The 26,630-nt window shown below is 44.3% G+C and overlaps 1 protein-coding gene across 1 annotated transcript; it reads right to left on the bottom strand.

Annotated features, from left to right (window-relative positions):
- Window positions 1–1,177: 1,177 nt before the first annotated feature.
- On the bottom strand, window positions 1,178–26,580 carry NUP188 (nucleoporin 188). Its single transcript, XM_054284389.1, has 44 exons — window positions 26,531–26,580; window positions 24,632–24,686; window positions 23,976–24,049; window positions 23,671–23,755; window positions 22,965–23,045; window positions 22,511–22,555; window positions 21,859–21,951; window positions 21,614–21,733; window positions 21,021–21,232; window positions 20,472–20,586; window positions 20,048–20,248; window positions 19,287–19,376; window positions 18,590–18,655; window positions 17,930–18,049; window positions 17,363–17,489; window positions 17,084–17,239; window positions 16,607–16,733; window positions 15,904–15,991; window positions 15,748–15,824; window positions 15,481–15,595; window positions 15,018–15,138; window positions 14,761–14,827; window positions 14,209–14,337; window positions 13,922–14,055; window positions 13,446–13,552; window positions 12,420–12,626; window positions 11,885–12,054; window positions 11,518–11,587; window positions 10,846–10,913; window positions 10,043–10,238; window positions 9,472–9,549; window positions 9,057–9,142; window positions 8,413–8,558; window positions 7,113–7,294; window positions 6,144–6,344; window positions 5,411–5,503; window positions 5,118–5,276; window positions 4,777–4,914; window positions 4,314–4,388; window positions 3,430–3,639; window positions 2,659–2,790; window positions 2,464–2,534; window positions 2,161–2,290; window positions 1,178–2,013 (listed from the first exon to the last, which is right to left on the bottom strand). Exons 1-44 carry the CDS (start codon window positions 26,554–26,556, stop codon window positions 1,843–1,845), a joined length of 5,214 nt encoding a protein of 1,737 aa, XP_054140364.1. The 5' UTR covers window positions 26,557–26,580; the 3' UTR covers window positions 1,178–1,842.
- Between the last annotated feature and the right edge of the window lie 50 nt (window positions 26,581–26,630).

Below are 26,630 nucleotides of genomic sequence, written 5' to 3' on the forward strand. Positions count from 1 at the left end.
TCCCTCTGTGCCTGAGGGGCAGGGGCAGATAAGACTGAAATGCTGCTGCAGCTCTCAAACACACACAACCAACAGCACCCACTGCTTCTGCTGTCTGGCACCAAGGGCTCCTGCCAAGCACCACCAACTCACTCTGGTGCTTGAATAAACATCTAGAAGAATCCATTCTTGTTGAACACAAATACAGTGATGAGCACACTGCAACTTCCAAAGCCATAAGGAAGGAAGGAATGAAAAAGGAAAGATCCTGACCACAGCTGTCAAGTAACAGTCTCTGCTCTAACTGAACTTGCTTAGATGGACCAGATTCCAGCTTTGCTCCCCCTCCCCTTGGCAGCCCTCATCCATTCTGTCTCTGCAGAGCTGTTCACCTTCAGCTCTCCCTGGTCACACCCAGCTCCCATGGCACAAAGTGTTCCTGGTTACAGGCTGCCCCATCAAAACACCACTGGGTTTGGGACTGTCACACCACCTCACAAGCCCCTCTCCCTTCTACTTTAAGACTTTACTTCCAGCCAGTTCAAATCTCTCCAAAGCCCTCAGGGCATGCAACACCAGATCAAAGAAATGTGCCAGGATATTGCCAGCACTTAAGCTTATAAGGTAAAAAAGCCCAAACAACCTCAAAGCAAGATAATCTCATTTTCTAGCTCTAGTCTCTTTAAAACTATTGAAATTAAAAAGGTTCTGGCTGGTAAAGCAATCAAGTGTCTATTTAGGAAAGAACTGGTAGGTTATTAGCTCACAGCTACACTGAAATTTGATTTCTTAGCTTAGATAAGTCTGTCTAGATTTCAGGCTGTATTTTAAGCAATAATCACTGATTTTCTCTTACTGTCATTACTACACACTGAGCCTCAGAACCTCAAAGAGTTTGTTGATCTAGAGCTACACCACATGCTGCACCTTCAGTGTGCAGGGGAATCATCCCTGAGGAGTATTTCATAGTTCTGCTCCTTTCAAACCTCCCACGAGTTCCCCAACAGGAGAGTAAGAGAAAGGGAGTGGGTGTGGGGAACCCAGGGAGTCAGCCTCTAATTACAATCATTTCAGACAGCCTCTGGATTGTCACTTAGAAGTCACAACATTAGCTGGGATTTCAAAGAACTACCACCCAGACACTGCAGAACTGGTGCTGCTGTGTCCAACACAAACCCATGAACACAGCTGCTGTCTATAAAGGTTTTAATATCAGTATAAATAGGGCACAGTTACAAAAAACTGCAAGACTGGAGCAATGGAATTTTGACGTAAAAACCTTAAGTGAGGCCTTGCTCTTCAGAAACACACACAACACACAGACTGCAGGGTGCAGGGAAGGCGTGAGCACACATACACCATCGTGCCTGGAACCATTCAGTACAAAAATAGCAGTAGAAAGATGGTCTCTGAATTGCTGGCTGATCCCTTGGGTGCGCCTTAGCTGGACTCCACACAGGAGATGCAGACTGCACCTTGTGTTAGGAGCAGAGTTAATGCCCAGCAGAAAGCATCTCCTCTCTCCACCCAGCCACAGCTTCCCCAGCTGAGGTACAAGCTATAAAAATAAAGGTTTTGACTGTTCAGTGCTTGTACCCAGCCAGGATGCTCTGGCAGACAGGGTGAGCAGACTGTGCACGTGGGCTGGGCATGGGGAGCCAGCTGGGCTCTCCTTACATTCACTCTGCTCCTGGGTGGCAAGAGTTCCATGGGATCTCTCTGCTCAGGTGACACCACTGCCCACACCTGGCCTCCCTCCCTCCCCAGTCCTCATTACAGCTCTGCCAAAGGTGATGCCTTCTGTGGTGGATGGGAATTGTTCCGCTGCAGGTCCTGACAAGGAAGGCAGGGCCAGGATGGGATCTATCTCTGCACGTGCCGGACAAAGGCCTGCACCAGCTGGAACAAGGGCTCCTGCCCCTCTGGACCCAGCTTGGAGGCAGACTTTCCCTGGGGAGAGGGAAGGACCCCGCTGGCAGGGGAAGAGGGACCTCCCCTGCGGAAGTACCGGGACAGGCTGGAGAGCAGCGTACTCTGCAAGCAAAGAGAGCAACAAGTCAGCTCTTTCCACCACAACCCCACAGGGATGTGGCACCATGAGCAGCCCGAGGCTGTTCAGTGCTGCTGGGGAATGGCAGCACAGACCCACTGAGCAGGGAGGGGACAGCACCAGGCGCTCACCAGCTCCGAGCTGAGCTCCTGCTTCATGCGCTGCTTGTCCCGCGGGTGCACAGCCGGGTCCCGCAGGTACCGCACAGCCTGCGAGATCAGCAGGTAGAAACAGTTCTCCATTGTAAACATCAGCAGAGACCTGTGCAAAGAAACACACATCAGCAGCAGCCAAAAGGGTCAGCACACTCTGGTTTCCAGGTCAAATAGTTAAGGGATGTACCAAGATACACAAATGCTTCTAAACTTCAGTTCTGATCTGAGGAGCTCGGGCTGCTGCTTGGCTGTAACTACACCAAGTAACTGGAAACTTACTTGAGGGTTTTGGTTCCCTCTTGCATATTCAGCCCTGCAGCCTGAGGGAAAGGTTCTTTCTTCTTATCCATCTTTGAGGGAAAAAAAGACAGGCATTAGAGACAGGAGATAGGAAAGAACTGCTCATGCTCCTCAGAGTCTCAGCTGAAGGAGCACTGCAGCTGCCGTGCTCCCAGACACAGGAAGGGCCAGTACCTCTCCCAGCATGTTCAGGGCCACGTTGACAGTGGCAAGGAGGGTCCCAAAGGAAGGTGCAACGTCCGAGTCAAAGGCTGGTGTGGTGAAACTCAAGACAAAGAGCACGTTGTACTCAGCAAGGTCCAGAGACTGTGGAGGAACAGAAAGAGGAGTGAGACCCAGGAGGCCATGAGGATGGTGTTGCCATAGGACCAGGAATACCCAGTCCCTGATCACACTTTTTACATGGAGAAATACAAGCACTGTGATAATTTCCCAAGTCTCAGGTGTGCAGCTGGAGCAGTAAAGTGTCCTGCACAGCACTGCACCATCAGACTCCATTGCTCTCCCCTCACAGCTGCCATCACTGGCACACCAAAGTACTGGCTGCTCCCAGAGACACAGGAAGATGTTCCCTACTCAACAGTTAGCAGCAGAATCAAGGACTGAACCTTCATTTCTGAACCTGGAGACCAGGCACTGGATCACACCACCATTGGAGGATGACAAGAGGATTTTTCATGTAGAATGGTATACTGAAGTACAATCCAGCTGGGTTATTGTCTGCTCCAGTAAGGTCACACACACAGAGCCTTGTGTAGATCACACAAAAGCTCAGCCAAGCCTCCCCTTCCCACTGTGCAGCGTCTGATTCCCAAGGCAAATTCCTTCTCTCCTGCCTTCCTGCTCTGTGCAGAGCAGCAGACAGGTGGGGTCACTGCATCAAGCAGGACACACCAATCCAGAAAATCCCTGGAAATGCTGGGAACTCCCCTTTGGAGCACCCACCTGGTCAAGGAGGATCTGGCAGACATCAGGGGTGAAGTGGCGCAGGGCAGCCAGGGACTTGCTGAGGATTTTGAGGAGGCTGTACTGCACTGTGAGCAGGGCCTTCTGCTCTGCTGCCTCTGACTCGGGGCTGGGGTGCTTGGAGGAGGCCTGGGGGTTGCGCTGCACGCGGGGAGTGACGCTGGATGGGAGGGAGTCGCCGTTTTTTGTCTGCGGAGAAAGGAAAGAGAAAGTCTTGGGTACAGATGGGATTATTTTGCACTAAGATAAATGTTTGGAGAAAAAAAAAATGCTGTGAACAAAGAGAATGAGGAAATAAGGCACCCAAAGTCTGTCACTTGCTGAGAATGTACAGTTGGTGTGGGCTGGGGAGACACTGCATTGCAGGGAGGCAGCTGCAGAGGCTGTTTGGATTCCACACTCAGGAAAAAGAATGATCAACACACCAAGCCTGAGCCATGCTGAAGGAACTCTGCAGCAGCAATGCATCATCTCCACCTCGTGCATCTGAAGATGTCCAAAGAACAAGAACTATCTCCCTTTAACAAATTAAATCAAATTAAGGACACCAGGTCAACAGTGGCTTAACTAATGGCACTCCAGAGTCCTGCAGCAATGCAGCCTCTTTGTAACAGCAGGCTACTCAGCACAGGCTGCTGGTTATCTAGGACTGGCTTTACACAGTCCAAAGGTTTTCAGAGTCCAGACTAATCTCAGCACTTTTTTTTTTTTTTGGCTGTGAAAAATGCAAATTCTAACTACAGATGGGTGTCAATAATCACCATGAAGTGTATCAATAATCCATTCAATATCCAAGACTCTTTATAATGAATAATGCTCCCTTCTGACAGGGAGCATGGTGAGGTTTGGCTGAGGATCCTCACCTGCAGGTAGTGCTGGAGCATTTTACGGCTGTGCAGGAGGGAGGTACAGGCCTGGCACAGGTAACACAGATTCACCTGAAAGAAATAAAGTCAGGGAGAAATCTCAGAAAAGCTCAAACCCTGTCTATTCACTGCCACTGCTGGAAGCCAGAAAATCCAAACATAGCACTGTGATCATAAAGGATCCACGCAGTCTCTTGATTTCCCAGTATTTTCTTGAAATCACCTGGCACTAAGAACTGAAATTAAGTCATTGAATTACCCAATTTATTTTACCAAGCTACCACTTCTCTCTCTCCCAACAGTTATATTTTCTTACTTGAGAGCAGGTACTGACAGAATGGGCAGTTAAATAACCTCAGCTGTAATTCCCATTAAAGGAGTGGTAATAACGAAGTGATATTGTGCTATTCAGACAACCAAATCCCTGCACTCCAAGGCAATGTATTATCCTGATTCCTACCTGCATGTCCCTCATAAGCTGTGGCAGGTGGAAATGCCACTCCTTTGTGAAATTTGAGAGCTGAAGAATGAAGCCAACAGTGTGATCAGCCTCCTCCAGACAGGCCAAGCTCTGCACAGTCCGTACTGCATTCAGGCACTGGGAAGGAGAGAGAAGTAAATCAGGGCCATGGCAGATAAGGGACAGACAGAGTAACAGCCCATCCTCCTCTCACAGACATTCCCACTGTAACCCTGCCCAAAGCAGCAGTGGCTTTTCAGTGCATCTGCCCTTTCTGACTCATCTCCACTGCTGTTGGAACAGAGGAGCCAAGTGAAGCACAGGGGCAGTTTGTGACACACCTGAAGGATCCTCTCTTGATGGACACCCACAAAGTCCAGAGCTTCTGTCAGGAAGTTGTATCTGAGTGTTTTGAGCAGACGTTCCATGAGGGACATGGAGAGCCGATAGACCCCGGGCCAGGAGGGCGCATCCAGGGATTTCCGGGATGAGGCAGAAGTCTGAACAAATCACACACAAAAACAAGTGACTATTTCCCCTCCACACCATTCTGGCAGCCTCCAGCCACAGCCTGAGAGGGCATGGGAAGCTCTCTGGGTGCATTCCCAGCTGGAGTGAAGGAAGCAGCACCCACCTGGATGGCTCCATTGGTGCTGAGCTGGTACACGCTCAGGAGGGGCAGGCAGACGCTCTGGGTGACACCAGCTCCAGCCATTGCTGCTGCTCCCTGCAAGAACAGACTGCAGTTGGGATCTGTGCCTCTGCTCCCTGAGACTGAAGAGACTTGTGCTGCAGCAGGTATTTCTGTCCTTTGCACTGTCACCACCCTTTTACAGAACTTTCATCTACACACAGCTCTGTGTTGTTAAAAGTTTAACATCAAGAAAAGGGAAATCAAACCTGCATAACTATGCTCAAAATTCCATTTATCACCTGCTCTGGTATGTACATAATCTTTGCAAAGGGGCTTGGAACAACCTTGTTTTCACTTAAAGCCCCATATAAGTTGAATTTGAAATAGGTAAGTAACACTTTATTAAAACTAATGAAGAAGCAGGTTCCAACACTCAATGCTGGTTTAATGAGGGGTATTTGCATTGCAGAATCCATTCAGTGAAAGTGCCTGCTCTAAATGGCAGGTCTGCCTGGCTGGCTCAGCTTTTCCCAGACATCCCACCATGGAGAACAAGGCACACTAAGCAGGTGTACATACAGGACCTGCTGCTTGCCAATCTCCAAAAAATATCCCTTTATCTACAGCTCATCACTCAGCTGCATCACAGACAGGATAATGAGATAAAAAATGAGACAGACTTTTCTTATTTAAAGTGTACAGCCATGCACTCTCACTTCTCTGCATCTCTCACCTGCTGAGTCCTTGCTAAGGTCAGCAGCAGATGTAACGAGGCCTCTGTGAAGTGAAGGTTTTGTTTAACTCTCAGGCTGATCTCCAGTGCAGCAAAGATGGTAGGAAGCACAGGGACTTTCCTAGTAATCTGCAGCCAGTAGTCTCCATCTTCATCCACCTCACAGAGCTCCTTAGCCAGATGCAAACCCAGAACACACACCTGCAGTGACAAGGAAAGGTAGGTAGGTACAGGGCTGTACCAAGAAAAATCTCAAAAGCATTTACTACCACCACCTAAAGTTCAATCATTCTCAGAATCACAAATGAAGGCTCCTGGTATCCCTCACATTATACTCTGTACACCTCTTGGCTGTATCAGCACTCAGGACAATGTTTTTAGTGCACACCTGAAGAAGAGGCAGCAACAACCAACTTCCCAGACTGATGTGAGCCAAGAAAATTCTGATATAGAAACTGCTGAAACTTCCTCTGAAGGCAGCAGGCTACAAAGGAAAGCTGTTCCAAGTGTTAGCGTTCAAAAACACATAATCACGGGGGATTATATGCGGTGCTTTTTATTAAGAGCTCTGGGAATCGGGGTATATTCAACCCAAATCTGACTCTGACCATACATCCGAATGATCATGTTTTCTACTCTATCGTTACATAACTTTCATGTTAATTATTAAACTTATATTTTTCTATTGTATACATAAATTTAGCCCCTCTCTGAATTTCCAACATAGTTTCTCACTATTCTTCTTATGGTTATATAATAATTACATTTAATTACTAAACAATCATCACATCTAACAATTATATAATTTATCATACTGCTTACGCAGGTGCAGTTGATCTGGGAAAGCACAAAGCCTAACATTTTAGAATGTATCTTTAACTTTTTCCAAGGTTCCACTATCACAAGCACCATGAAAGGCTTGTCTAGAGAGAAGAGACAAGACTGCAGAGCAGGTGAGCAGCCCTTTACCCCATCTCGCTGGTCCTTGTGCTTGACGCGGGACGCGTCGTCGGTCTCCATGCTGTCCTTGTCGTCCGTGGCATCGCCCACGCTCAGGCCGTGCCGGGTCTGGTCCAAGAGAGCAATGACCTCATCCTGGAGAGTCTCACACACACTCAGCACCAGCTGGGGGTACTGGGGGATGTCATTCACTGTGACACACACAACACACACCAGTTAACACACAGGCCTTGTACTCGGCTTTCCAGTTTAACTGGTAACATCACTGAGCCACGTTTCCTGGAATTAGCATTGATTCTGTTCTCATTTCAAAACCTACAAAACAATGAGAGCAGCTGTGACTGAGTTAGATTTCTACATCTAGGAGGATACATTAAGGGATTATATTCATCTCAATAATAAAACCATGTAGATTTTGTCATACAAAGTCATATAAACTCATGACATGTCAAAACACAAATCAAGCACTACTATGGACAGATTATTCCACCACAGCAATTCCCACCCACTGCTCCAGACTGCTGGTATCAGCCTATGCAGACTGGGTGCAGTCCATGGTCTGTGAATCCATATAAATACTACATACTTATCAAAACCATTATAATAAATTGCCCCACCTTTTACCAGCATGATTAGAAACTCAAATTCAACAGCAAAGAAAACAATTAAAATTGTTTTCTTTCAACAACCAACCCTCCACTTTCTACTTATTTTTCAAAATGTAAACATTTGCAGAGCCAAAGCAATGGGACAAGGAACACAGACAAGTAACCTGACACACTTTTAATCACAGCTGCCTTTGTATGTGTTGCACAGAGAAATACTGCCCAGATTTCACTGAGGGTCTTCAAGCTCTACTGCACTGCCAGATGCTCCACAAGGGACAATGACCAGGCTGGTTTCTGTGGTTTGTAACAAACCACAGAAATGTACCCTTTCTTGTGTTTGGGTCTTTTGTTATCTCTAACTAGGAATCCATGTCAGAATCTAAGCTCTACAGTCACCCTGAGAGAGCCTGACTTACACATCCACTGAGCTGTCTCCAAAAACACACAGGAACTAAACTGATCAAACAGAGGTTATTGTCAGGGAAAGAAAAGAGAAGGGAAGACATGGACACAGAGTGAATGAATGATAAACCTCACCTCTTTCCAAAACTAGCTAAAGAAGGGAAGAAAAAAGTAGAGAGTCCCACAGGCTGGTGACTACATTCAGCACTACTACCAGCACTGTGTGTTTATCTTGCACATGCTGGGGGTAAGGAGTGTTCAGCCCTGGCACCTCAACACCTGCACATGCACCACCTCACCTTTCATCTCCTTCATTTGCAGAACAGTGATAAGAGCTGAGAACACTTTGGCTTTGGTTTTCTCCATCATCTGCTGATCTGCCTGTAGTACTCCCTCCAGAATCTGCGTCAAGGAGTTTATGATTTTATCCACAGAACTCAACTCGCTGACAACAAAAAGGGAGAGCTCTTCAGATTAGACAAGATCCCTTAATAAATATACTGCCTTGAATGAGCTGTGTGGATCATAAGTTATATGACCCCTAAAAACATAAGCAGTTCTTGAAAGTAAAGTTTAAGTCACCACCTGGATCTCACTAAAGACATTCCACAGAATGAGAGAATGCTTTTTCTCTTCATTGTGAGAATGAGAGTGAGAAAGCAGGACTAACTATCATAAAAGCTCTTTTGCTACTTCTCACCAGCAAGCAGGAAACCAAATTAACTGTATTGCTACCAGAGATTTCTCACAATTTCAGCAACAACCAAGAGACATTTGACATGCCAAAAGAGAATTCAATAAGGCTTCAGTTTTCTCCCCAGATCACTAAGGGATTCTCACTAGAGCAAAACACTTCAACATAATCTCCCAAATTTTTATTTAAACATGACCTCCAAAGTTTTTTTCTAGCAGTGACTAAAAAATATCCAAACAAAATACCTACCTTTTCCACTGCTTGAGCAGGATCAGAAGAAGGGTACACAGCATAGACCCCAGCTGCAGACAGGGCACTGACATGGGAACCTGGAGCTAAGGAGAAGTACAGTAAGAGTTACAGCTGGAACAGTCACAGGTAGAACCCTGCAGAAATGCTCAAGCACCACCAGCACCAAATGACCAGGTTTGTTCTTCAGCAGAACTGAGGGGACCAGAGCCAGGACCCCCACAGAGTCATTTACTAATGACAAGAATGACACATACAAAATAAAGATTTAAGCAGCTCATCAGTTCATGGAGAGTCTCTGTTTCAGCCCATTTTCACACGATCTAAAAACCCTAAGATTACAAGCATCTGTAGGAATAGTGCAAAGAAGATAAGCAATTAGGAAATGAAAGAACTGATAGGAAGCAACACCTACCAAAACCCTGGTGCCATTTAGCACATCCAGAAACAACTCCTGATGAACTGCAGAATCAGTCAGGTGCATGATATCAGCCTAAATCAACAAAGATAAAGATCAATCAGCACAACAAAAGGTGCATCTTCTAAGCAGCCTAAAATCAGTCTACTGTTTTGTTACTTTAAGAATCCATCAATATTGTAACTGCTGAGTTTTACAGAAATCACTTTAGTCCTACATTACCATTGACAAGAAGCTGGTAATGACTAATTGCTTAATGGTGCATCCCTGCTGCACTCGACACAGGAAAAGCTTGTCAGGTTTGCAAAATTACTTAGAAACCCTCTAAAAATGATTTACTACCTCCTTCCTTGAGAGGGCAATATGCTCATTTTGATCAAACAGCAAAACACCACCCACTCTAACCTCTTGCACCATGCTCACACCAACCTGTACTGTGCTCACATACACAACAAAACTGAAAGAAAAAACAGTGAATTCTGCTTAGCTGGCTCTAGGAAGCTGCTGACATTGTATTACTCAAAACATTCATTTCAGCCTCTCATGCAGGGTAGGAGGCAGCCCTTACATGGCTTGTGGAGATGATGAGCAGCATCCTCCAGGCTGAGATGAGCATTTGGTACTCGGTGACGGAGGCGCAGCTGCTGCCCTCGGTCTCTGCCACGTGCTGGGCCAGGGACCTCACGTACTCCGACCAGTAGGCAAAGCGCTTCTTGCTGGAGAAATTCTTCAGAGTGTCTTTCAGGGACTGGTCCAGTGAGCCCCTGGCCAAACCAAGAGGAGAAGTTATCCTCAGTTATCCTTGGGTCAGAAAATATACCTCTTCTGAGATTCAGGGAGGAAAGCCAAGCACACAGCTTGCAAGTGAAGGTTACTCCACGTATTTGAGCTGTGCAGGGAATCTCACTTTTTGCATCAAATATGAAGGAAAAACATGATCCTTGAAGAAAATTTATAATTTTTTTTAAACAAATTTTAGTTAATCCTGACTTTTCAACATATGAAACAGATGTTACTTTCAGGAAAGAAAATCAAGTGGGAGGAAACTACTAAATGTGATTCAACCACTACAGGTTTATTCAGTTTAGTTGACAATTAGTTTTAATAAATACTGTATATTCTTATTTCAGGATACAAGGAAAATACTGATACATTCCCACCTAAAGGCTGCAGAAGAATTGTAATGTCTTTCTGCAATTAGTGATTGCAAGAATCTGAAATGTTTGTCATGTGCTCATGAATCACTCCCAAATTTTCAAAGGATTACAAGTGGTTTGCCCATCAAAACCCATATGGTGTATCAAGAGTTAATACACACAGTTTAGATAACTAACAAGTACAGGGATCAAGGAGAGACTACCAAAGACTCACTTGACAACATAGTAGATCTCCAAGCAGATGATTTTCATTATTAAGGCACAGGTATCCAAGACACTGAGCTATGAAGAAAAAAAAAAAAAAAGGAAAAAAAAATCAAAATCTGAGTTCTACAGGGTAACTGAAATTATCCCTACCCATCCACTTGGGATTGGCTGATACTCCAGTTCTGCAGGAGACTGATTTCTCCCACAATAGCAATACTTATGCCATTTTGACCACAGACTGGTGACAATAGGGACAGAATACTGTGCTCAGAGTTTGAACTCTTCAGTGAGAGCACAGGGCTTTCAGAATGAAGGAAATAACTCGAACAGAAAGGAAGAACAAGAACCTAATCAATCCCTCCATGATATCAGTCAGCCTGAGCCCAGAATATGGATACACTTCAGACACACACCTTCTACAGTGAGTGTCACCACAGCTGCCACACAGCTATTTTTGTTTCATATGTGAATAAATAGCAGAGAATTTCAAAAGGCAGCTCATGGCTGCCCAGTCTCTGAAAAGCAAGACAGCATTCCCTTCATCTTCTGTCTGTGTTTAACCCACTTGGTCACAGCTCCCTTTAGGAAGCTGGAAGCAGAGGGAATGGCCACACACATCACTTAGAAACCTCTCCTGAAGAGTACATAAATCCCTTCATTTTGTTTGGATGTAACTCACCTCTGATGATTCAGAAGGCGGAGGAAGGGTCCCAAAGAGGGGATTAGTTAAATTTTCCCAGAACTTTGGTCTAAAAGACATAAACAAAAGTATTATCAGTTATCTCCCTCATGTCATGTGCCTAGCAGCATTTTCAGAGTCCCAAACTTTGCAGAAAATATGCTTTGATAAATACAAGTTTATTTAGCTTTGTATAAAAGAAACAAATATATTTGATTCTGACACACTGGGGCTTCTCATCTTCTACACTCAAAGCCCACACACTGTGTACCCTCAACACACTAAGATGCAAATGTCCCTGAAAAGCCTGATAAACCACAGAAAGAGTGTTCTGGAAAAGAGGAAGGGAAATGCCTTGACAACTCACTTTGTCCTCAGCACGAGCATGGCGCTGTCACGACGGTCCTGCCACAGCGCGTGCAGGAAGGCGATGGCGGCGCGGTGCAGGAGGGGAGGGCACCAGTACCTCTCCTGCTGCTTGGAGTCAATCAGCTCCAACACCACCTGGAGGCAGCTCCACTCCCCCAGGCTGAATTCCTAAAGCAAAAGGAAACAAGAGGCTATAATGCTGGAGAAATATATTGTCCACTGTACACAAATCTTTATCTTTCTCACTGCCAGAGTGTCACGAACGAGTGTTTTAAGGTTGCTTAAAGAACAACACATGCAGTGAAGAGAGCAGCTCACAGGCACCCTTGGTCTTTGTTGATGCTCTGTTGCTAACTCAGTATCTGCCTTGAAATACTGGGGAAAGTTTCTCTTTGGTTTACAGGGAAAAGCAAAACTGAGATAACACCACATGCATTAAACACAAGCACAACCTGCATTTATCTTTACATTAAGCACATCAGGTTACAAAAAAAACAGCCAGTGAGTCCTCGGGCAAGAATCTGCTATTGTACCTTTGACCCATCACTGCCATCCTTCACTTCCAAGTTGAGGAACAGCTCAATGAGGCCAGGCTGTGTCTCCACTGCCACTGTAAGGAACTCCAGGATCATGACCTTGATGCGCATGTCCTCGATCTTGCTCTGCAGGTGGGTGAGGAAGGCGTCGCGGATGGCAGCAGCGTCACTGCCCAGGCAGGCATACACAGACATGGGAGCAACCTGCCCATGGGAACAAGCACCAGAGGGAAAAATAAACATGCTGAACACAATGCTTAATGCTTAAAAGGTGATTGTATTGAAACTCAAAAATATTTAATATTGAATCTATGAATCTATCAAAGTAAGTTGTCATTAACCAGGAAGAAACACGACCAGCGATCCAAACTTTTCTCTTGAGCAATTCTACTCTATCCTCACCTACTTCTCAAAGGTTACAACAGAAATAAAAAAGACAAAGAAAAAGACTGTTTTGGAATTGCATTTCTTGAAATAAATGAGCCAATACATGGATTTATATGCTTTTAGAAAGCTACAAATATTCTGATGTTTAGCAGACAAAAAGAGTAAGTGTAAAAGGCTTTCTAAGTCTAAAGTCTACTTTTACCAAGTCCAGAAGTCTAAAAGTTGAAAGGTCCCAATAAAAACTTAAATAGGATGCTCTTCTCAGTAAGATGGTACAATTCCAGGTAGGAAGGTCTAGGAATTGTGTTTAAGAGTGTGACTAGAGAAAGTTGCTCAAAAATTAGGAAGAGAACAACTGGAGGTGCAAATACTTTGCAGAAAAACCCCCATTAATGGGATGCCTCCCAGTGAGTGCTGAGTGACTTCTGAAACAGCAGATCACATTAAAAAATGAAAGGATCTTTTAGATGATTTTTCATGTGCATTAACTTACAGATGTCAGTCCACCCTGCTTCAACTGACTTGCACTAAGCTCCCTGATACAAAAAAAGCCTGAGGAGATTATTTGAAAAAATTTCAGTGGTGGAATCAGTCACAAGGGGAGAAGCAAAGGAGCACTGATGTGTCTTATCTTACTGTAGCCAGTCGTTTGAGCAGCTGGATGGCCAGGCGTGGAAGTGCAGGGTCGTGCTTGTGGTAGATATATTTGGCCAAGACAGCAATAAGGTTGTTCCCATGAGCACCTGGAGAGAACACAAATAAAATCAAAGAGAAGAAACAACAAGATGTAACTATTTACCAAATGATTTCCACAGCAGAAGATGAGAACTAAGTTGGTCTCCCCAAAGAACAAGGTATGGGTCCAGCCAGAGGCATTAGCAGCACATGATTTAGTATTTTCTGTAATTAAAATAATCTCATTACAAAGCAGCAAACAATAAGCCATGTTTGATTAATCTTTAAAAGCTGTCCCAGAGGGGAAGAATGCCTTAGAGGAGGGAGAAGAGGCATCCTCCCATCAGTAGCAACCACTTTTTGTAACCTGGAAACCTTAACCAGTGTTTGTGATGAGACACACAGTGCCATTTGCAGATGCCCCAGGCAGTACCCACCATGCTGAGTGAGTGCCTGCTCCAGGGGTGACACCACGCTGGACGGGGGCTTCAGCCGGATGACGTTGTTGGTAACGGAGAATGCCAACTTCACTGTCTGGATCAGCAGCTGCCCTTGGCCTTGGGACTCATCACTGTGTCCAAAGAGAATCCAAAGTAAGGAACTGTGCTCACAACCAACATTTATGATTTTATAACATTCACAGAAGAAACTCCATCAGAGTTACAAGACATTTTCACTCAAAACCAGCACACAGAAGCTGCCCAAACAGGCACACCCCACTCACCTGCTGGACTGGGAGGCCATGACCATGTCAATGGTGTCCACCCCAATGCCCATGATGTTAATGACAGCTTGCCCTGCCTCTGTGTTGGCCAGGCTGAAGATACACAAGGACTGCAGGCTGGGGGCATTGCTGTGACACAAACACAGGACAGTGTCAGCAGGAGCACTTGAGGCATTTTGCCACATTGAACTTGAAAAACTACCACAAAGTAACCTCCTCATTTCTAAACCCCCACTGACCTTTCCTTTACTTTCCCTTCTACTTTCACCAGAGTATACCAAATAGGAAAGTGGATGGCAGTCTGTCCCAAGAAATCTATGTGCTCTTTTCTTTTTTCTACCAGAAGTTCTAGAAACCAACAAGATTTGCTCTGTCCCTAATCTTTTGCTACCCTTCCTGTACTCAGAAATGCAGCAAACAGCTGAAACCAGAACTACACAGCTATGCCAGCTCCCTCCTATTCTTTTGAATTCAAAAACTGAAACAAGATGACAGTGATTCCTGCACTGTAAATCAGGCTAGTGCAGGTGTGAGACCTCTCACCTGCCTTACCTGCTGCGAGGATCCATTTCAGGACATAAGTTCAGAATAGCATGGATCAGCTGCAGAATTAGGCACCCTAAAACAGAGATGGAATGGACTACTCAGCTTTTGAAAACTTGCTTTGTTCCTAGTATTTTCAAACAAATCACAGCATCTAACAATATCAGGAGTTGTACAATGCAAATCCCAAATGGCTGCTAGAAAAAAGAAGGCAGGTGATCCCTTTTATTCCCTTCCCCTCTTACTCTCCTTTTTTACATCCTTACCAATTTTCTCTCTCACTCCATGAGAGTTGTATCTCCATTTGTGGTAATTTGGTAACATTTCCTTCAGAACAAACACAATGCAGGGCACCAGGCCTTGGCTCTGGGTGCTACCAAGTTGTCCCTAGGAGAAACAGAAATGTTATTTAACCAGGAGGGGAACGAGGACACTTCTGGAGGGAGATATTTCTTATTGTCTTTGAAGTGTGAGAAAACCATGGAACATAGATGTACAAGCAATTTCTAGTCTTTTGTTGTCATTTGAGACAAGTCAAAATGGGTTTTTTTTGTAAGACTCACATCAGAAAAAGAACAAACAGCAGTGCAGAAGGAAGAGTCAAGCAAATATTACTTAGACAGCCCTGCTGCAAAGAGACTGATCTCAGACATGGCTGAGATCACTTTCACTTCTCAGTCATAACAGCTCAGAGCTGGTGTCACACCAGAGCACTCCAGAAGGACTCACCCGGACAAGAGTTGTTACCAGGTTCAGGAAGGAGATGGTAACACTGTACTCGCCTTGGGGCTGCTCCATGCTCATCAAAAGGTTTCCATAGCCCCCAGCATTCATTCCCTCTGCACTGTGAAATGAGCAAGAGAGTTCAGCACATGAATAGCAGGATTGTGACATGAATGAGAGATGTCAGGTGCAGAGATTGCACACTGGCAAAAAGTTCTTATTGCATGTTATGAATTGGATAGGCAAAAAAAATGGGGTGGGGAACAGGAATACCTGATCATGTGATTCATACTGGACAGTGGATTGGCAACAAATGGCAAAAACCCTGTGTGGTGAAGGTCAGTCCAAACCTGCAAGAGAAAAGGCACAGATACTCCCTCTGATTTACAGATAAATGTACTAGTTCTCACCAGCAGGTCCTTTCCTCACCTTGGCTGGCATCCGAGAAGCCAGGACTGTCAAGCAATTGACACAAGAAGCAATAACGTCCACAGGGGGAGAGATTACAGTTGTTAGCCTGCAAAAGAGAAACAGCATGCATGGAAAAAAGCACTGCCACCTGTGGTCTAGTCTGTTTTTTAATCAAAAAGCTTCTTTCTTTCTCACTGAAGTACACATATATAAAATTTAAGCAGATAAATACACACACCACAGTCAGCACTTTCAGTCTAGACTTGCCACCTCCCCCTCACACCTGAGTCAGATCAATTTACTGCCAGAGCAAGGCTGGCAAGACAGCAGGTTGTCACAGCAAACAATAATTATACAGCTGAACATCAATTCCCAGGCAGTTAACTCTGGGAGGAGCTAATAATTACAACTGTTTTAAAACCTGTGAGCTACTGCTTTAATGCTATGTTTTATCCCTGTTTCATGTAAATATAGCTACTAATCAAAATTACCTTTAAAGGGATAAAATTGCACACCTTTCAGGAAAGAAGTAGAAGAGGGGACATTTCTGCTGTATCAAAACATTAACCTGTGTGTAACCAGAACAGTTTTGAGAGCTGAACACCAGTCTTGGGGAATTCAAGCACTGATACACATCCTGTAAAGCTCTTGGCAAAATAAGTAATCAGCTACCCTTCAGGTCACTCTATCTGCTTAGGAACCTCTGCTGTCAGGGACTCACCTCTGCAGGAGCATGTAGATTCGTGATGTGATTGGCAGAAGACAATCTGCTATTGATACATCAGTGCTGATGACTTTATGAACCAGATCAATTATGGGCTTGACCCTCTGGCAATGCTGAATCACATCTGGGTAAAGAAAAACCAAACATTAGAATGCAAAGTCACACTTCAGCAGTAATCAAGCCTAGAACAATGCACATTTATCTTACCATATATCTGCATGACTCAAAACCATCCCTCTCCCATATCAAAAAACATTTGTTTATCTATCTCAACTTTTCCCTCATCTAAAGTCTATCTCATTACACTACATGCTCTTGGCTTTTTGCAGTGAATTTTACAGAATAATCATCATCAGGTTTCTGAATAATATCCCATGCTCTTCCAAATGCACTCAGAGCTGTTCAGTCCTACTACTAACCTCAAATTTACACCAATTAATAATTTATTTTTTTTACACTCCCAGCCTGTCTCACCTGCTGTTGACACAACATGGAGCAGCATCTCAATCTCACAGGTGAACAGAGTCCAGCTGCTGTAGGAATACTCCCAGCGTACCAGATAAGCCCGATCATCCAGCATCACTTGGCCCACTGTTCCCTGAGGTATCCGTAGATTTGTCTGACCTAGTCCTAAAGATTGAAGAAGCAGGTGAAACAAAGTCACAAATTTACCCATGAGTTAGAAGCCAGGTAAAGAAAGAGCTGAGTTCCCCAAAGGATTTCAGTAAGAAAAGGTGAGTGCAGTTTCCTTACCAAGAGGATAGAGGAGCTTTGGAGCCTGTCTTCGCCACAGTGTGCCGTCCTCATGGGAGATCACATCTGGAGGTTTGTGCTTGTACAGCTCAATATAGAAGGACATTTTATCCAGGAAACTGTATACCTGCATCAGAGAGAGCTTCAACAACCAGCCAAAGAGCCAGAGCTTCTTAAAAATTTATCAACCAGCTCATTTCCAGTATCAAGCAAGTTTACTCGAGGTGCACAATATCCTTCTAATACACCAACGCTACCAAAGCATTATTACACAGCCCTCATGTTCAGACAAGTCTCATCTAATGAATCAGATAAATACCACCCAAAAATTAGCATCTTAATCTTCAACTATTAAAGCTGAAAAGTTTTCTAAAAGCCAGAAAACAGCATCCTGCAACAGCACACAATTCTGAAGAAGCCGTGTCCACTGTCCTTAGACAAAAGCTTATGTCTGTTATCTAAGACTGCAACTGAGATAAGCACATGTAATGGAAAGAGAGAATCACAGAGCATGTCATCCCTGACTCAAAACAAATCATCTCCCAAACACCAAGAGAGATCCTGTACCTTTTTTGCAGTAGATTTATCAGACACAAGGGCTTGGAGCAGCTGAAGGAGAGGAGTGAGAAGATGGGGGAACATCCCACAAACACTGTCCAGGATAATACCCAGACCTGCAGTAGGCTCCTGGTGGTGGAAACAGAAAACAAATGTCTTATTACTAAAAAGAAAAGCTAAAAGGGTCTCAGTATAGCACAAGTTTACAGTTCTATTTTAAGCTGTACATTTAACATTAATCATGCACAAAAGTATCACTCCAGTGACTGGAGATCACACTTGCACAGACTAAAGCATGAGGCAGTCTGCAAATATAAGGCAAGAAGACCGTAAGGCATTACATATCATCCTAATTCTGACAACAAAAAATAAGCACAGTGCTTTTGCCAGCAGTTAGTTCAATCCTTGCAGCCCCAGCCCTGCTATCAACTATCACCTATATTAAAACTCGTTCCAGTATCCTTTTCAAGTGTAAAGCCAAGGCTGTACCTAAAAAGCAGGAAAGGGCAAAAGTAAATCAAAGATAGAGGCAAATGAACATTTGCTCCTCAGGCCCTCCTAGAAACCAACTCACCAAATACAACCAGCCTGTTCCTTTCCTAAAAGGGAACCTTTTATCAGGTCATAGTTATAAACAAGGTAGGTCAAACAAGTAGCAAACACACTCACTGTCTTCCAGAAGAGCTGAGGAATGCTGGAAGCTGCCAGAACCTCACATGCAGCATCAATTATATCCTACAAAGGAAGACAGGATGGAAAAAATCAAAGCTACTTCACACAGGAGGATTTTGTTCCAACCAGGTTCTGCCACATTTTTGCAATTTAAATTTCCACCAAGATATAATTACTTCCAGGATCCAAAACACATCCAACACTCCCACCCCAGACCACAACCTAAAGCCATGCTCCTCATAATGAATGAACTGGCCACAACAAACACATCCACAATATCTGCAGAGGGCTGTAAAATGTCCAGTCCAACTCAGAATGGAGTTTGTATTATTTCCATTGTTTTGGGAATAACAGATCACCAATTAGCTTCACATCCGTAGGCCTTCAAATGCAAGATGTGTTCTTTCATTACTAATCTGCCAGTCTGTAGAGGTGTTTACCACATTTGTATGGTGTAAATGCAGTAGGAAAACCAGCAAATCACTCATTTGAGTCTCCCTAAGCCACATAAAGCTTTCAAATTTGCCTAAAGCAAATTTGCATAAAGAAAATTTGCATAAATTATGCATTTTTGCATAAAGCTATTCAAATTTGCAGTCTGAAATGCAGGACTACAATTTAATAGACAATTAGCATCAGTTATGACAGGTAATTTTAAATTATGTAACAACTGCAAAGGGTTTTGGATGCTTACCTGCTGATTGCCCAATGTATGCAATTCCAGTGATGTCAGGACAAAGGAAAGAAGTCCATAAATACACATACAGGCTGTGCTGGCAGTACACTGCAAAGACAGAATAAACATGGCTGTTATGGGAAAGATATGAATTTCAAACATGCTGTAACTCTGCTTTACACACCAAGTAACTGACTTTTTATGTATCCTTGCAAAACAGGGAGCAGTCATTAGTTAAGCTCCATATTAACACGAAGTATTTCACTGACAGGAGAAGTCTTGCCACTACCACTATCACTAGAAATGCCTTGCAGGCATCAAAATAAAAAAAAAAAAAAAAAGAAAAAGGCACTCAACACTTCTAGGAATCAAAAGGATTTGCTTTCACAGGCTTCTATCTACAAAGCAGTTTATCCTACCACACCATGTTTTCTACTGAAGTCCTATACATAGAATAGTGTAGAGTTAAATCATCCAATACTCAAGATCTACAACGGCAAATACACATATAAAGGCAAATCAAGAACTTTGATGAACTGGAGTCTATTCTGCTCAAGTGAGATGTAGTTCCTTGCTTTACAAAGCTCTTCTTAACTCTCTGGACATAACAATCTGGTTTGTTCCAACTCAATTTCTGATCCTCACTGAAAGAAGATGATAGAACATGCTTTACTGCATGTTTGAAAAGAACATTGGTTCAGTCTCTGCTTCCCATCACAGCTGTACATCAGGAGCAGTCAGACCCTCAAAAGCTTACATGCACAATTGAAGACACTCACATTCTTGCCCCCACTGCTGAGGGATCTCAGCAGCTTTGTCAGATACTGGAAGACATTCAGCTGGATAGCAGTGCTGCCCATCTTCCTGATGATGTTTGTGGACTCATCTGGGTTTATGGTGTGACGGAGCAGAGCCCACGCCAAAAGCACTGGAGCATGATGTGAGACATCCCCTAACTGCAGCAGCTGATTGTCCATCTCCTGCACAGAGACAAACCAAAAGTAAAATAACTGAGATCTGAAAATAATTCACACTCAACAAGCACACAGCTAACTGTGGCCTTCTCATGGTATGTGGATGCCAGTTTCTACACTTGGCCAACAAGCACAAGGACCAGAAGTTTACAAACACAGCCTGGGTAATCACAATAAGTTCTGTATTGTTAGGCTTGAGGAGGGGTTGATTGCTCTGCCAGTGTTTTACCTGGTGGATGTGCTGATTGTTGGCCAACTTGTGCTCCTCTGTCCTGTCATCCAGAGCACGCTCATGGAGGGAGTCAATTTCCATGCCTTCCACCAGAATAAGAGCACTAAAGTAGCTACAAGCAGCAGAAGAACAAAAATAGGTCAGTAACTTCATCTGAGAGTTCAGGTGAGGTTTTTTTTTAAACTATAAGAGGTCAAAAAGCAACCTTTAATTTGCTTTGTTCATCTTTCTTCGAAGCAATAAGAAATTACAATAAATGAATGGCACATAATCCAAATTTTGTCTTGAAATGCTGGTACAGGAAAAAATACAATCTTCAGAACTACCTTTTCTGGTTGAACAGACAAAAAAGGGTCACTGAAATTTGAAGACAGCTTTTCCACCTTTAAAACTCTCTGCCATCAGGAGGTATGGCAGGATTCTCATTCCCCCTTCTGAGTCATGGCCCACACAGAACAACGAAGACATTAATTATAAATGCATTTTTTCCTGAGATAAACAATTGTTTTGCTCTGTACCCACATCACAAACACACACAACACTTACCCAATACGATCCACGAGGTGATCCATGCTCTCATCTACTAAATGTCTGTTGGTTTGTCTTGTGCCAAATCCCTGCTCCTTGAACATCTTTGCAAAGGCCAGGAGCTCCTCAGGTGCCATTTCAAAGTATGCATAGTAGAGGAAGATGACTTCCAGGAGCATGGACTGCTCCCGAAGGCACTGCACGAACCACCGGGAAACCTGACGTTCTGTCTGCATGAAGGAAAGTTCCATCATCACGTGTCAAACTCACAGGGCAGCCAAAGCAGTCAGAAACTGAGAAGTGTGGAGGCATTTCAACAGCTTGTGCAGCCAGAAACACTGTCAATGGCAAGGAAAGCCACTCTAGGTCCAGAGAGATCATGAACAACTACACATAAATGGTTCTGTTGGCTCTCCACATATTTATTACAAGGAACACTAAGTTTCAGGAGACTCTGTCTCTGAGCAAAAGTGTATGCTGTTATAGAGAAAACAAATTTTATGTTTCTTAGATGTCCTGATTAACTGCATCTGTACAGATATATTTTCCAATACACTACATATAAGAAACAACTTTATAAGCTTGAGAAATGATAGTAAGAAACAAAATACCATCAGATTTCCATGTGTTTCCCATGTAGGAGCTTCTGCTTTGTACAGCGCTTCGAACTGCTTGCGGTAATTGGGAACGAGCTCCTTGTCCAACTTTTCAACGCACTGGAAGTACTGTGCCTAAAAGAAACAAGTCCATCAACTTCTCACATGCACGTGGGCTTTTTGCACAAGCAGGGAATAGCAGGCTTTTTGCACAGCTCCCATATTTAGCCTGTTTCAATGGCATCACGTCCTGCACTCACTGTGTAAGGGTGTCTCTCGTCCTGGAAGTAGATGAGCAGGTGGAGGACGCAGCGCAGGATGCAGATCCTCTCCTCGTAGTAGTAGTCAGCGAGCTGTGAATGTAAAGTGTCACCAATACCAACCTGGCACAGTGTCCAAGTCCCTGCCACCTCCCTCTCCCAACCACTGCCAAGGCCTTCACCACAGGAATACAGAGTTATTACAGATGGAATTTCAACTGAGCAGTTCTGAATTTGGGGAAAATAACCAAGACTTAAAAAACGTCACAGAACTCAATCAAGCATTGCCATAACGACAGGTCTATAATTACACTGTTAAATGAGCAAACTTGGAAATTGTTACCCCTATTACCCTCTGTCAGAAATGATCATCAATCTTGTCATGACATACAAATCTGCAAGCTTTGGAAAATATGGCAGTGTACATCTACCCAGCTCAATTCCCTAATATCAAGCCTAAAACTGCATTTCTGTAGCAATTACTAACCCTCTTCAAGTCTACATGCACATCCCTCAATTCAGAAGCACCTTCTAAATAAAAGTCATCCTTTATTTAAGGAATACTTAAATTATTTCAAGATTTTCCACAGAAATAAAGTAGGTTTGCTGCCAACAGATTTTTCCCCAGAAAATACAAATGGAAATTACTAACCTTCAGCATCAGAGCCTGACTCTGCCTTTCATCCTGAAGAACTGTCTGTAAAAAAAAAAATGACAAAAAAATAGCTACTGGAGAAATACCTACTGACAAAATGTGTGTTCACAAAATGACTAAAACAAATAAAAGACAATTTTTCTTTCAATTGGAAAGACAGATTCCAAAAGCACAAAGCCAAAACACTCATTTTTAACTATGTATTTATTTTTCAGCTCCACTCTCATTCACAAATCTGGAGCTTTCCTGTATTCCTGTGACAGAGAGAGGAGCTGAGTTCCTGCAGAGATCCAAGAAGGAAGAGATAAGCCTGGATGCAGCTCCAGAGAAGAAAAGCTACAAAGCCATTTCCCGATCAGAACTAGGATTCACATGTGACCATTTGCATCAAAAAACAACTGTTACTAAGGAAAGGTGTGGAGTCAATAGAACATAAATGGGAGCTATGGACCTTCAAGGAGTCTCTTGTTCCTCTGTAATCCTCTTGAAGATAAGATTGTAACAACTGCACACTCTGCTCTTCATCCAGACCCTGAACAAAAGAAAGATAAATGACCTGAAATTAATAAAAGGCAGCTGAATTCATTAAAGATTAAGATTCTCTCCAAATACTCAGGCAGCTCTTATCTTCAAAACAAATAATATACCAAAAGAATATTTTTGCACCAGGCAGATATTTTAATCAGCACTTCTTTTAAATCCAAATACCAGCTTTAATGTCACTGAGCTGCAGTTTAACTTCAGCTAAAGGAGCATCAGTCATTTAAATAAAAGTACCACCAGCCACTGACCTCTAAACTTCTGGCTTAAAGAAACAGAACCTTGCAGGTAAATTGAGAGGATTGTCAAACAAGGCAACTGATTTAAGGGACATCAGTTTTTTAGCTGAGCAGTTTTCCTGGAAGAATCCAGCTCAGACCCACAGCAGGTGGCTGCCACTGAACAGGACCAAGAAAACCACAGCATCTCAAAGTCACTCATCACTTTGGAAGCTTGACCTAGAGCCTCAACATGTGCTTCAACATCCTTTAGGTTACTTTGAACTGAAAGGACCTTAAGTTTCTCTCTACTCAACATCACAAAGGTTACTTCAGTGTCAGAATCCTGTAACAATGCATTCCAGGGATAGAAACTAATCCAAGAGCAGCTTCACTCACCAAAAACTTGCTGACTCTCAGACCCAACTCTTTTAGTGGAGCAGCAACATCTTTATCAGCTTTAATTTTTTCTGCTGAAGTGGTACTAAAGTGAAAAGAAATTTTAGTCATTAAAAAGGCAGCAATCTCAAGGAAATAATTAAATAGGCATAATTTCAAAGTTCTCCACTCTACCAGTTTAAACTGAACATTTGCTTTTTCCCCAGTGACCTTTCAATATTTCATACAATATTCTGTAACCTTTCTTTACTTGCTAGGAAACTCCACATTAGAGATTCACGTCTAAAATCAGGCAGTGACTGTACCTTGGTGGTTTGTAGTATGACAGTCCCTCTAACAGCCTCTGCCAGTGCTTGTTCAACTCTGCAGCAATCTGGGCCTAAAACAGAACCAAACACCACTGAACAGACTCCTCAAAGTGCATTACCAAATATTAGAGCTGTTAAACTTCAGCAAAGCAAAGAAATTCCAGCAGCACAAAGAGGCAGGAACAACACAAGGCAGTCTGTGGGTCAGAATAAATACGGATGCAGAACTGAACAGGGCACTGCCCATTCCTAGGGAGGTGGGGAAAAGGGAGGCAATGCAGTAGGTTTAGAAACATTTGGATTCCCAAATTCTGGGCAAATTCTTGAAAGCACAGGCTCCAGCCCTCAAAATAAGGCAGCAGTTGTACCACACATGAACACCCCAGGGCAATCCAGGCAGCAGCACTTGTGCCCACTCCAGAAAAGGAAGCACCTTTTCCATACACCCTTCCAGGCACTTCATGCAGCAGCTGCAAACAAGCAGTGGAAAAATAAACAAGTAGCAGAGGTATGGGAACAAAAATCACACTGAGAAAGAAGGAAAAGCAGCAGAAAATATTTTCACTAATATTCAAAGAGATGAACAAATTATATGTTTGGCCATGGAGCCCAGGAAGTGATGGCCAAACCTGCTCTGCAGGGAATGAACTTACTGGTTCTCTTAAAGCTGATCTGCCCAGCAGAATTGTCCATAATTCTCTGCTGCTCCTGCAAACACAAGGAAAAGGTGGAGAGTATTTTAATGATTAATGTTATTCCAGCCTTCCATTTAGCTTACACTTTTCAAACCTGCAATTAACTTGCAGCAAATGACACTACAGTGTGAGAAAAGTGATTTAAGGAACATTAGCTTTTAGCTAATGAGCTTCAGATGTCCTAGAAAAACCAAGGGAAAACCCAGAGAGGGTGACAACTGACACAGCAAGACCTGTGAATTCACATCAAAGCTTCACATTGATATCAGGCTACCAGCTCAATTTTGCTAACTGAACATTTCAGGCTCCTAAGAAAATGAAAGCATAAAGCAGTATTCTATTGCTACATTCAATGCTCTCCTTCAAACAAAGTTTTCCACCAGTTTCATCCTCCACTCTAAGCAGAGCATAAAAGAGTATGAAGTGAAAAACTGCACCATCTTTACACAGGCACCAGAATATTTACACTCAGCTTCTCATTTCTTCATGAGAACTCTGTAGAAAAGCCAACCTGCACTACAAGAATTTACAGATCACACCCTGACCCTGGCACATGCATTCAAAAAGTCTCCCTACAACAGCCCAGAGAAAAGATATTTGCCAAAAAGAGTATTTCATTTAGATAAACTATGATTTGCTAGCAACACATTACAAATGAGGATTTAAACACCCCAACTCCCCACACAAAGACTGTCTACACAAGAACACTCATTGCCTTATTTTTAGAATAACATTATTAAAATAAGTCACTGTGGCAGTGAAAGTCATCTGTGACTTCTGCCATGTGGTGACACTTAATGACAACACCTGTTATTTGCAGCACACCCATCAGCATAATTTCTCCCTGCTCATTCCTCAATGGTTGTGTGCATTTCTCTGCCAGGAACCTCTCCAGCCACACAGAGCACCCAAAGGCCCAGAATTTTACCAAGAATTGAACAGCAATGTGAAAGAAGCTATTGAATCAATCCCAACTTCGGTGATCATGTCAGATCAGTGCCTTTATTTGTCGTGCACAGTTTCTTTCACTTATTGTCAAATCTGAGTCCCAGCCTAGCAACGCCAGCCCACCTACTTCTCACTCCTTCACAACCCCCTCTGGGAATAAAACAGACCGTGGTTTGTTGTCCCCTCATCAATAAGGCTCCAAGACAGCTAAGGAAGGAAAGCTCTCTGTACAGGACCACAAGTAACAGCGGTGTCACTAATTTAATAAAAATTAGACACTAGGGAAACTCCAGAACATAAAGCGTTGTAATAAATGACAAAAAACGTGCTCTGGAGATACGAAACCACCGAAGTAAGATGATCACTGAACACGGCATTCATTAAATCGCTTCCGTTACACATTTCCACGTGTGGATTTGACTCGCACGTCCCAGGAGCCGCGCGGGAGGCGCAGCCAGCCCTGGCGCGCCCCTCGCCTCAGGGAGAGCCTAGCGCCCGTTGGGCACCCCCGCGAAGGGAGCGCGGACCGAGCCCCGGCCCCGCCAAAGCAACGGCTCCAGGGAGCGCTGCCCAGCCCTGATCCCGCACGGCAGAACTGAAGAACCACAAAATGCCGGCAGTCTCTCCCCACTGCGCTCCTTGAGCCGGGGCTCCCTGAGGGACCCTGAGGGACCCTGAGGCTCCCCCAGCCCGGGGGGCGGGGCCTCACCGCGCGCGCGAGGCGGGGGCGGGGCCAGCCCGGCGCGCGCCCCGCCGCAGTTAAAACCTCCCGGCCCCGCGCTGCGCCCCCTCCCCGCCGGCCCCTCTCGGCTCCCGGTCCCGCGGAGCGGGGTCCGCCCGCAGCGAGAGCCGGGGGCTCCCGCACGCTGCCCCCGCGTTCCCTCCGCCCCAGCGGCCCCGGCCCCGCACCTCGCGCTCAGCCCGCCCGCCGCCATCTTCGCTCCGATGTCACGTGACCCAGGGGCCGGCTCCCTCCACCACGCCGGTGTCACGTGGTGCCGCACAGGCC

Source organism: Melozone crissalis, unplaced genomic scaffold (genome assembly GCF_028551555.1).
Source record: "Melozone crissalis strain CALT ecotype California unplaced genomic scaffold, PUWL_Pcris_2 ptg000041l_1, whole genome shotgun sequence".
NCBI classification, from domain to species: Eukaryota; Metazoa; Chordata; class Aves; order Passeriformes; family Passerellidae; genus Melozone; species Melozone crissalis.